Source organism: Chaetura pelagica, unplaced genomic scaffold (assembly GCF_000747805.2).
Source record: "Chaetura pelagica isolate M959 unplaced genomic scaffold, ChaPel_1.0 scaffold90, whole genome shotgun sequence".
Classification (NCBI taxonomy): Eukaryota; Metazoa; Chordata; class Aves; order Apodiformes; family Apodidae; genus Chaetura; species Chaetura pelagica.
Window position 1 is genome coordinate 15,285,886 of NW_009953496.1, and position 12,344 is coordinate 15,298,229.

The following is a 12,344-nucleotide window of genomic DNA, read 5'->3' on the forward strand; positions in this document are numbered from 1 at the left end:
AAAAAAAAAAAAAAAAAGAAATATATATATATACAAATTTCATCATGTAATAATTTTTCCTTATTTTTTTTTCATCCATTTTAGTGATTTTACCATCCTACATAACTTTCATATAAAAAAGGGATTGCTTCCCTAGAGCTGCAAGAAATTTTTACTGCTGCCTCCCCTCCTCGATTCACTACACTATACAGATACTCACTAGATTGAGGAAGAGAACATTTACTATCTAGGTGTTAGTGTAGTCAGGAAATTTATTATTTAGATGAGAATTATGCCTCTGTAACACTCCAAGTCCTTAAAATAATACCCCTCTGCTATAATGCTTTAGCTCTTTTTCTACTAAATTTGGCAAAATACCTTAAACTACAAGGTAGAAAACATGCTAGTAACATTAGACAAATAGCTTACACAAGTAAGCTCATGTGCTAAAGGCAATAATAAGCATTGCTCTGAAAGCTTCTAGCACCTTTTAGAAGTGAAAAAAATTTGTATCTACAAATGAAATCTAGTTGTGACAAAACTCCAATTTGCAAAATTTTGTATGCAGGCATAGCTGGAGAAAAAGAGGAGGGTTGTGAGAGGGCAGTAACTCATTTCAATAGGGTCTTCATTATGAGAAAGCCTGCTGGCTCAGTCACAGCTGCCGCAGTATCAATAGCCTTTTTGGGATCTTGTATTTTTCCTACTTTCATGATGTTGCTTTCCCTCATTAAGATTCAAATCCAATTGTTTATGCTGCCACTCACTGTTACTTTTCTTTCATGCTGATTATTTCCATTGAATCTCACGTAAATTGTACAGAAGTTTGCAGAAAAATGCAGACACTGACTGTTAGTAAAGCAGAAAAAAGCAAAACAGTTGTTTGTTCCTAAAATGTAGCCATAAGGATTGTGTATCTTTCTATTCCCTCAGTTTTATTATGAGTTGAAGATAGAGCCATAACAATTGAGGAATTGAGTCTAGCAATTAGACAAACCACTTCTTCACTACTGCAAAACTTTCTGTGTACACACAAAGGTGTAAAATAGTTTATCATTCCTCAGAACCCAGCCTCCCTAATAACTTGATACTTAAATAATAAAGCCTTTACATGAACTCTTTTTACAACTTTCCCACTCCCATAATTGCCACACATCTAAGATTTATCATATGACAGATTCTCTTTGTTCCTTCTTCCACACTCTCAATCCATCAAGTAACTGCCTTTTTCCTATGAAAAACTAAATGAATCTCCAGCATGCTTGAAAACAGCTGCCCTTTCCCCTATCCCTCAATTTCAGTTCGGAGCAATACTCTAAAGGCTGCCTGCAACGTGGAGATCATGCTTTTTTACTAACTGTTGTTTCATTTTTTCCTGACTGGTCATAGTTCTGCTCATAGTTCTTAAGTGTCCAAACCAATTATCGTTATTATGCTCTGAGCTCAGCCCTGATCTTCTGTCTCAGTAACAAGAGAAATTTTCCAGACGCCAGACAGCCAGTGCAAGGATGGTACAGGAAAAAAGTGAGGTCTGTGTAGTCATCTCCCTACATGGAACTTAGCTTGACTACATGGGAGATACCTGGTGGTTGAAAAAATGTTCTTCTAAATTATTCTTAGTATTTCTTTCTCTCTTAATTTATATTGACAATCATTAACCAACAAAATTAATGCTGAAAACCTTTGGATTGCTAATCAAGTCCAAACACAGAGAAAGCAAATTATAACAACAGACAATAATTATCACCTTTCTCTCACTCCTTCACACACACTCACTCTTTACATCATGTAAATGATCCCTGAGTCAAGCCTTTTGGGAACAATGTGTCTGCTGATTTATGTGTGAAAAAATCTTAAATAGGCTGCAAATGGACTAAGGGTCAATATGTCTACACATAGTGTAATAATCCAGTATTGCAATAGTGGTAACAGTCTTTTTTTTTCATAATAAGAGACATAATTTTTTACCACTAGTTAGACTATTTACATATATTCATGTCACCACAACACCGTTCACATGCAGCTTGTTAAGTAAGTAATTCCCCGCAGGTTTTCCATTTAGTTGTACAGGAAAGAAAGCTTATCAATAAGAGTTGTGAACTGCAACTCAAGGAAACTCTAAAACGAATCAGTGTGTACTGAATGGCAGGTGGAATACTCCTTAATATTTTAGGATTAAAAATTCCCACTCTTAAGTACTTAGCTGTAAATCTAAGGGCTATTCCTCTCCATTTCAAAGGCCTTACTCCAGGTCTGGTAAGATAAGACAGTAGGTTGAGAGAAGTATTCATTGGAGAACTATCAGTCTCAAAATCTTTGGGAAACTGGGAAAAAATTGAGAGTCCAAGTCCTGTTACCTTGAACTTGCAATAGAATGATTACACATCCACAAAATGTACATTATAAGAAATTATCTTCAGAGAAGAAGACATTATATTACAATTTCTAATTGTCATATACTAAATAGTATATGTAACCACAAAGCATAATTTAATAGCAATCATTAGCAGTTACCTGAGTAACGGATCTTGAATCCTTTCTTGCTGGTTGCATGATCAGTTGACCAGCGAAGATATAGTTGATTCATTTTGCTTGTAAAGTTCAGCTGTCCAGTATGATTTCCACTTAAAGCAATCAGTAAAGGGCTTTGCCCAGAAGAACCTTCAGAGATGAATAAAGAAACTAATGAAGTTTTAAAGCACTACTAGTTTAAATAATGCTTTCTGTATTTTAACTCATTTATTAGTATACAAGGAAAGAACAGGATATAACCTGACACGTTCTTGTCAGTGAAATTGTTAACATATCTCTATTTAAACTATCCATCTGGTTTTAGGTTTTCACTAGAGGGCACAATAAGATATTTTGGTACAAAAAAACTGCAACATAAACCAATTAGTGTTTTTGCCATAAACACTGAAAAAATACTGAATTAAGAAAAAAAAAAGTACTTGGGACAATGGCTTTGAATGAAGTTATGTTTCTGCTCACTATCATAAATATTATTTATTTAAACTCTTTTCCAACTAGTGATTCATAGCAAATTTATGTATTATTTTACATTGTAGAGCTTGTATAATTTTAACACCACTATATTACATAGTGAACACATTAGCTAAAAATGCTCTCACATATGTAAGATTATCACAGTTTCACTGTGGAATACATATATACAAATGCTATGAAATGACAATACATACTTAATTAGGACTCAGCTCTTTCAAAAGAAAGAGTAACAGAGCACCAGAACAGGCTGCCCAGAGAGGTTGTGGAATGTCTTTCCCTGGAGACATTCAAAACCTGTTTGGACATGTTCCTGTGTGATCTACTGTATTTGATCCTGATCTAGCAAGGGTGATGGATTAGATAATCTCCAGAGGTCCCTGACAACTCTGTGACTCAACCCTACCGTATGTTCACTATGACTTTTGCGACACACTTTTCAAGTTTAGGAAAGCCATGTTCAACCAACATTATCTTGCCCACAACAGCTATTTCAAATAAAGAGGCTGCTTCATCAATTTTTGCTGAGTTTCAGCAGCTGCAGCCTGATCAGCTCTTTTTATGTTGCATGAAAACAGAAAAATAAACCAGAACCAAATGACATCTTAAAATTGAATACAATTGTTGTCAGCCTTCTCTCCATCCAGTCTGACAAAATATTTCCTGATCAGGATTTTTAAGGTACAAAAGGCAGGCTATAGAAGTCACATCAAACCATAAAGCTTCTTTGGAACTGAAGCTGGTCACCACATTGACAACAATACAACCAAACTCTAAAAAATAAATACATATACAAAATAAGAACACATAAACATAGCTTTAGGCACAGGTTGCCCAGCACGCCCTCATCAAAATGCTTTGTGGTTTGTTTGTTTTTCATATTAGGGAGTTAGTGTTTGATTATTACAGTGTAGGATATATTATGAGGAATGCTGAGCTCAGATCCTATTTTTGCTTAAAAAAAATATTTAGAACATGACGATTCATTTAGTTTCTCCATGCTTCACCCTATTTTGTAAAATCACTTTCATACACTGTCACAGTTTAGGATGAATATGCTCTTTTGAAATTCTCACACAAAGGGGTTAAAGTGTACAATTTTACAAATAAAGACCTACTACATGCAAAGAGGCAAGAATCTTTCCTTATTAGTGGTATTTAAGTTAGTTTGCAGCACCATATGCCACACTGTATTTGATTGAAGGAATGATTCGATGTATTTCAGTTTGCTTTAGACAACATTAGACATTTCAATCTGTTTTCAATGACAGATTTTTTTGTTTCAGGGAAAAGTCAAATAATATTTGCTGTATTAAATGAATAATATTCAGTGTAAGTAACCTGAATGCAGTGTTTGCCCAGATGGCTAAGAAGGCAAATAGCATCCTGGCCTGCATCAGGAATAGAGTGGCCAGCAGGAGTAGGAAAATTGTTGTGCCTCTCTACTCGACACTGGTGAGGCTGCACCTCCAGTACTATGTGCAGTTCTGGCCTCCTCACTATAGGAAAGACACTGAGGTGCTGCAACATCTCCAGAGGAGGGCTACGAAGCTGATGAGGGGTCTAGAGAACAAATGATACAAGGAGTGGCTGAGGGAACTGATGTTGTTTAGTCTGAAGAAAAAGAGGCTGAGGGGAGACCTCATTGCCCTCTGTAAATACCTGAAAGGAGGTTATAGTGAGGTAGCTGTTGGCCTCTGAAGCAAATAACGATAGAAGCAGAGGAAGTGGCCTGAAGTTGCAGCAAGGGAAGTTGAGATTTAATATTGGGAAGAGTTTCTATATTAAAAGAGTGGTCAGGCACTAAAACAGTCTGCCCAGGGAGATGGTTGAGTCACCATCTCTGGAAGTATTCAAGAAATGTGCAGATGTGGCACTGCAGGGCATGCTCTAGTGAATAAGCTTGTGGGTGGGGTTTTTGGTGGTTGGTTGGTTTGTTTGTTTGTTTGTTTGTCTTGATGGTAGGACTTGGTGATCTAGAAGTCCTTTCTAACCATGATGATTCTGTAATTACATTCATGGTACATTTATGGCTTCTTTGGCTTAGAATACAGATGAGATTTCCTAAGGGTATGGCTGATAAGTGGGAATTGAATGGATGCCTGTACAGATCACCATCCATCTGATGAAGCACCACAATTTACAATGTAGTCAGTTTGATGTAGTCACTATTTTGGTTTGCATTCCAAAGTTTCCTTAAAAAGTAATCAGAGACCTGTGCTTTAGGAAATACTGTTTCTCTAGAAGTTGTCTTGCCAATCTTAATATAAGTTGAGTATAAAATTTGGTGATGTACCTTTACCTGGTATAGATAGATCAGTGCAGTTCTATTAACTTAAATGAAGGTATGCTGTTTTTGACCACACAAGGTCCTAGTATATGATACGTATTTACTGCAAAATTCAGCAATACAGGTAGCTCTGAACAAGCTAGTGTGAGTTATATCCACCAATAGAAAGGGTATAGCCACATCAGCATTACCTTCTGCCTCAACAAACTAGTCACGCTGAGATACAGAACTAATCAGCCTAGCAAAGCACATTCCTAATGTGGCCGCTGGGACACAACGAAGTATCTCTGCAAGGCACTGCAATGTGCCATATTTAAATATCAACTTGTTTGGAGCTAGCTCAGGAATCTCTACATGGTACTGTATTGAGAGGTTATAAATATGCCATTATCTTTCTCATTTAAGTTTGCTGGTAGGTGGTAGAAAAAAGTATTCAGCAGAGATGCTCTAAAGATGAATTTGTAAGAATGTGATTTCTTGTTATGAAATGACAGTGCTTAAAAGAATAGTGACTATGATACATCTCTCAGATGTATTGTTGATAACCTGGTTTCATTAAATTGAAAAGCATAAGAAAGAAAAAAATCTTCACCACGAACTTTAAGCAGTTCCAACATAATTTTTCAGAATGAAAAAAAGTGATCAAATCACTAGAAACATTCCAGGCACACATTATAAATAAATAATTTTAATAAATACACTAAAGAACTGGCATTTTCTAAAAAATGAAAAACATTGTTTTCTTTCCAGAATGCTACCAAAAGGTAAAAAAAAATAAAATAAAATAATAACTTTAGACAAAAAACCCACTACTTAAGAAAAATACTTAGAGCAAGATACCTCAAAATACAAGACCTCTCACATTTTTTAATGTTATTAAATTGCCATGGTGACAATGAATGAGTCCATTAATGAGTTCAATCATAGTTGTCATAGACTCTTAGTTGATGAGGGAACATATGATAATTGTCTCCAAACAAATAAAAATATACTCAAGAACAATCAGGGACTAGTTATTCTCATCAGTCAATGAGAGCAGAATATGTGATAATAAGATCAGAATTCAGCAGAAAATAAGAATAAACTCTTAAATAAATAGGGCCCTTTGAGAGGTGCTGATGTAAGACTCCTGAAATTGAGTTTTTGTCATCTCTACTTTTTGTCCTAAAACAGGTACTCAAATACTTTAGCAGGAGTAAATACAGACAACGTGCAGCACTGATTGTGCTATACTGTGGAGAGAGTAGACTGGTTATTTGAACTAAAATTTGAGTATACAAACTCTATTTTTTTATTTATTTTTTTATTTTATTTTATTTTTTAATAGGACAAATACAGCTATAAGCCCAAAATATTTTCTCACCAGAAATGATCCATTACAAACCAGCATGTTAATTTCACCTTTTAGAGATCTCCACACATATCACAGAAAACAGAAAACTATGACTTTCGTAGGAATGCAGCTGCTACTGCTCCTCCTCTAACAATACCTAAGAAAATTTAAAAGCTTCTTTGTCCTGAATAAATCTATAAAAACTTCCATTGGCTAACAGATTTACATTTAAGGCAAAAAAAACCCCCAGAAACATTGGACTATTGTTTAAGTTTCAGATGTATCACTGAATTATGAAACAATTGGAAATTAAACCCCACTTAACCCAATATTTTTTCTTTCATGGTTAGATAGACTTGAAATCTCTCTTACCATCAAATACCTCCAGCTCATCAAATTGTTTTTCACTTTGAAACATTTCTACAAAGATGGAGATATTATATCCTGGCTCAACCTTTATAGTCCAAGAACAGGTCTGAGAGTTGGGATAGGTGCCCGGGTAACCCGGACTGAGGATCACTCCTGATGATTCTGTACGGATTTCATTTGCTGGACATTGTGCTAAAACAGACACAACAAGAACAACAGGAATAGCAATGAAATAATTGTTTCCTTTCCATGAAAAAAAAAAAAAAAAAAAAGTATTATTTTTCAGATATATGTATGCTTCAAGTTCAGTTTCCAAATGAAAACACGTTAGAAACATACTCTAGATGGAATGGAGAACAAAGTTCCCTTTAGCACAAAGAGAAACACAACCAAAGTTATAAACCTCATATTCATTAAAGTTATTATGTAACACTAATGATAATATAATACTCAGCCAGAAATAGACCACAGCTCAAAGGGTTCAGAGTCAAGGGATGAGGTAAAATCCTGGTAAAACTTTTAATTTGGAAACCTGGTAGCTGTCTTCTATTTTAAATCTTTAAAAACACCCAACAAAACACCTTTTAAGAATGAAGTGTCTTAAATGAACATGACAACGTATTGGAACTTCTAGGCACACCAGATCATTTGAAAATATACATGTTCTGTGTAGACAAAGGGTTTATTTCTTCTCAGCAACCACTCCCCCTGTCATTTAAACTCTAAACTAACATTTTACAAACAGCTTACCATGGTATTCATAGGTATTTATCTCTGCATGTGACAAGCCGTATACTATATTAAAATGCAGTACATTTAATACCCTACATACTAATTTTGATTTAAGAAATTAATTTTTCAGTCACTGTTTAACATTTTGGCTTTCATGCAGGTCTGATTTTTTTCATGCCTGTTTGCAGTTCAAGTCTGATATATTTTGTCCACAGTTTCATAATATATATTAGTTTTCATGGGTTTTTTTTGTATAAGATTCACAAATATTATCTTAACAGAAATTCATTCCTGGAAACTGTCTGGCACAATACACAAGTACTTGCATAAGCTAAAGGTTATAGGACAGGTAAAAAAAATAACAACAGAGGAAAAATGATCAGGGGAAAAATATGTTACAGTGGAAAAACACAAAACTATCAGAAACAAACACTTAAAACTGGACCATTTCCTTTAGTTGGCCTTTTGCAAAATTGGAGGTGAAGTTTAGGTTCAGTTGTAGCCAAGAAAAAATTTGCTGTAAACTTCTGGACAATTTCAGGACTTTATCTTTAATTGTTCTCTCAAAGAAATAAAATACACTGGTAAAGAAGGAAATTATATTTAATAAAATATGTCCAGTCATTACCTTCTGTTCCATACACTGGGGACAAATCTGAACCCTCCACCAGAAGCATCAATACAAACAAAATAGGAATTTTATCAATTAATTCGCTTCTTATAATTAACAATCACTTTCCTACATAGTGCATAGAACTTTACCTTTGAGCAGCTGGCTTACAGATAGTTTTCCAGACTCATATGTATAAGGTAAGAGAAAGTATGAGTTTGAGTTGGACAATACAATATTCCTGCCATCCCAGATTCTTTAGATTTTAAATATTGAGAAAGATACGAGTTTCAAAGTTAACTTAAAAACTCATTTGCTGAAGACTACAATTTCTTAAGGGCACTGAAGTTTAGTAAAAAGAAACTAAAAATCAAACCAGTTGTTTTCTGACTGTTCCAACACTTCCCTAGATATAATTTACAGGTTGAATTTTCAGCACTAATCTGAGTATTATTTTTCTTTAACTGCAACTTTTTATATTATAGCTCAAATTATAAACCACTAATTTAAAGGCTGCTGTGATTATTTAGGGATATAAGAAGGGCAGAAACCGTGAGGAAAGTAAAAACCGCTTTTTACTAACTTTTAACACAACCTTTTATACTCAGTCTGCTCTAACAGACTGGAGAATGTGTAGCATTATCACAACAGCAAATGCAGGAAGAAATACTAGATTTTTGAAACCCTCTCCTCCCCCCTCATCTAGTATAGATAGAAAAATTGTTCAAAAAGAAAAAATATCAGCCTGTAAAAAGAAGGGATGTAATATGCAAGTGAGAATATATCATCAAGCAGGGAGAATGAAGTGTAGGCTGGGCAAAAACTGTCAAGCAAATAATTTTCCCTTGCATGTGTCCCTTTCTCCTATCATTTGACAGTACTGGCTGTACCTGACAGCATCTCTAAGAGGTAAGGGCATTTTCATAGAAGACATTCTAACAGAGGGAAAGCCTTGGGGTAATGGTATATAAAGTAGTAAGAATCCTTTTGACAATTTTAATACAGGAATTGTCTCTTGAGTTATAAATTCCTGTAGCCAAATTACACCATGAAATGTCACACAAGCTTCTGTGTTACAGAATACAACATTGCAGGTTTTTAATGACAATATCTTCTCTTCTTAAATGAAACATGCTGTTACTTTGACTTCCTATATTCAGACTAAGAGAATAACTTGAGAAAATACAGTCAGCAAGTGCCTTGATTTATGAATCTGCAATAAGTACAACAGCAAATTATCACATAACAACATTGGGCAGAAACTTATTGTCAATTAAATAATAAAATACTTGGCTAGCTATGTGGCATTTCCAGTCAGACATGCAGAAAAAGTGCTCATTAGTTATGAAGGGAAGCTGACATGACAGCTCCACAACCTACTTTGCCCCATAGTAACATTTCCTTATGCTACTAGACTATTTTTAAGAAAAAAAAGATGACTTTCACTGATTACTGAATAGAATCATAGAATCATCCTGGTTGAAAGGGACCTTGAAGATCATCAAGTCCAACCATAACCATAATCCTCCCACTATCATAACCTAAATTATCCTTAAATCATGTCGCTAAGCACTATATCTACATTTCTTTTAAATAGTTCCAGGGATGGTGACTCCACCACCTCCCTGGGCAGCCTGTTCCACTGCCCAATCACTCTTTCAGCAAATAAACTCTTTCTAACATCTAGTCTAAACCTCCCCTGGTGCAGCTTCAGGCCATTTGCTCTTGTCCTGTTGTTGTTCCCGCTACCCTACAACCTCCTTTCAGGTAGTTGGGGAGAGCAATGAGGTCTCCCCTCAGCCTCCTCTTCTTCAAACTAAACAATCCCAGTTCCCTCAGCCTCTCCTGATAGGGCTTATTCTCCAGACCTTTCACCAGCTTGGTAGCTCTTCTCTGGACATACTCCAGCAACTCCACAACCTTGTAGTGAGGGGCCCAGAACTGTACACAGTACTACAGGTGCAGCCTCACCAGTGCCAAGTACAGGGGCACAATCACTTCTCTGCTCTGGCTGGCCACACTATTCCTGATGCAGGCCAGGATGCCGTTGGCCTTCTTGGTGCAGAGCAGAGGTGGCCAAATCTCCTTACACAGCAGGCTACAGGTCTAACTCTTCATATGGCCAAGATTCACTTACTGTGGTTAAAAGTCTCTGGACAAGAGATCCCTTTCAATCTCCACCATTCACAAGAGACATGCCAGGAACTTTCGAGACACACAGCTCTGCGTAAGTGCAAGGGCATGGGAAAGCAGACATCGTAATGCTGCTCTGCACTTTGAGGGGCTGGCTGCATGGCTGTCTTATATGGCAAAATGGCAACATTGACCTTGGCAGCTTTTGCTGGCTATCTTTCTCAGTAGCTCAGCTGCTGATTACATGACTTAATCTTCAGGGTGGAAGCCATACTTGATTATTATACAAGATTCATGTAATTGAATAAAACTGAGATACCGCTTCACCATGTTCTATAAAACAAAAGGCACATCCATTTTCCAATATTACTAATAACTAATATTTATCAATTGAATAAAAATAAACTCCACAGCACCACCTTTTTGGTATTATACAGACCTGAGAGCTCAAAACATCTGCAGTTTAGATACTTTTGTTCTGTTATATTAGCTTTCAGTTTTAGCATATTTCAAAACAGAATACAAAGTCACATACATTGCTTCTGTTGAGGTATAAATATTCTGCTGTTAATATTGTTTCTTTTCTTTTTTAATCAAATAGCATATTAACATATTCTTCAGTATCATATTTTATACCTTCTGGACTCTCTTCTGCAGCAAAGAAAAAGGAAGCTTCAATTCCCTACACATTCAGAACTTTTGATGTTAAGTTTACTGATCAAGAAACTCTTAGCTGCAAAGCACAGAAATAAACACTTGAGTCCCAGTAAATAATTAATTATAATTTATTTATAAGTATATCCCATGAATTTTAAAAGTACCTACTGTGAAACAGTTTGGAATGATAACAGGAATAAATATTAAAAGAAACTACTTTAGGCATATTGGAGGATATAAGTAAGCTATTTCACATGCATTTTTAATCATACTGTTGCACATGTAAACTCTGAGTTCTGTCATCCATTATTTTGTATAAATTCATACACACAGGCAATACTTACAGAAAAACAGGAAATAACAAAGCTCTTCATGTTATATGATCACATGTAATTGAGTGCAGTGGGGCAGTGTCATGAGAAAAGTAATTCTGCAGGACAACATGACACTCTCATCATAGCAGAGTTTCAAGAAAGAGATTACCTAACCTGGCTTTTGGAGAAATCCAATTCAGTTGTTTTGTGGAAGGCCTGACTAAGCCTGTTATCTCTAATACTACTTTTTTCTTGTACAAAACTTTATGAATTTAAAATTTTACACAGATTCAAAATCAGATTGAATAAATCCACTGAAGAATCTGATTTAGAATCCTACATGATTCAAAATACAAAGAACTACTACTGCAAAGAACTGTTTAGCTACAGTTGGGTGGAGGCCTTAATTAACTGCATACTTGCAATGATCTTATGTTCTTCACTATAAAATCACTATTGGCCACTGCAAGAGATAGAAAATGGAGTATATTGTCTGGTATATGGGATTTCTAGTCTGATCCAGAAATACGTATTCCTCCCATTTCAGACATTTCAGAGTGCAACATAAGTACTTTAATATATTTAATGATGAGTAAACATTATAAAGATGATAATTACAACCATACTTTTTAAATTATCTACCAATATTTCATATAATCTAGTAGAAATTTTGATAAATATAAGCTAGTTTTATCATAAAATAGGAATTGAATTTAACATTTATCTCCACAATAGCAAGTCATGAAGACAGAAAGGCTGGGCTAAGAATTAAAAAAAAAGTTTTCAGAAAGGGAAATTAATTTTATTCCAAGATGCAACTTGTCTGAAGAGAGGAAACCAACTGCATCTCAAGTTATCTAAAAAAACCTTCTTTCTTATGTCTGTCCAAAATAACTTTGGCAGAAGCTTTACTATAATGACTCC

The 12,344-nt window shown here is 35.3% G+C and overlaps 1 protein-coding gene across 1 annotated transcript in view; it reads right to left on the reverse strand.

Annotated features, from left to right (window-relative positions):
* Window positions 1-12,344, reverse strand: part of CSMD1 (CUB and Sushi multiple domains 1) — an 805,423-nt gene that overhangs the window by 78,549 nt on the left and 714,530 nt on the right. Inside the window, exons 47-48 of the mRNA XM_009999261.1 lie at window positions 6,978-7,166; window positions 2,494-2,640 (exon numbers count right to left, since the gene is read on the reverse strand). Of these exons, the coding sequence (XP_009997563.1) occupies window positions 2,494-2,640; window positions 6,978-7,166 (336 nt within the window). The remainder of the gene's footprint in view (window positions 1-2,493; window positions 2,641-6,977; window positions 7,167-12,344) is intronic.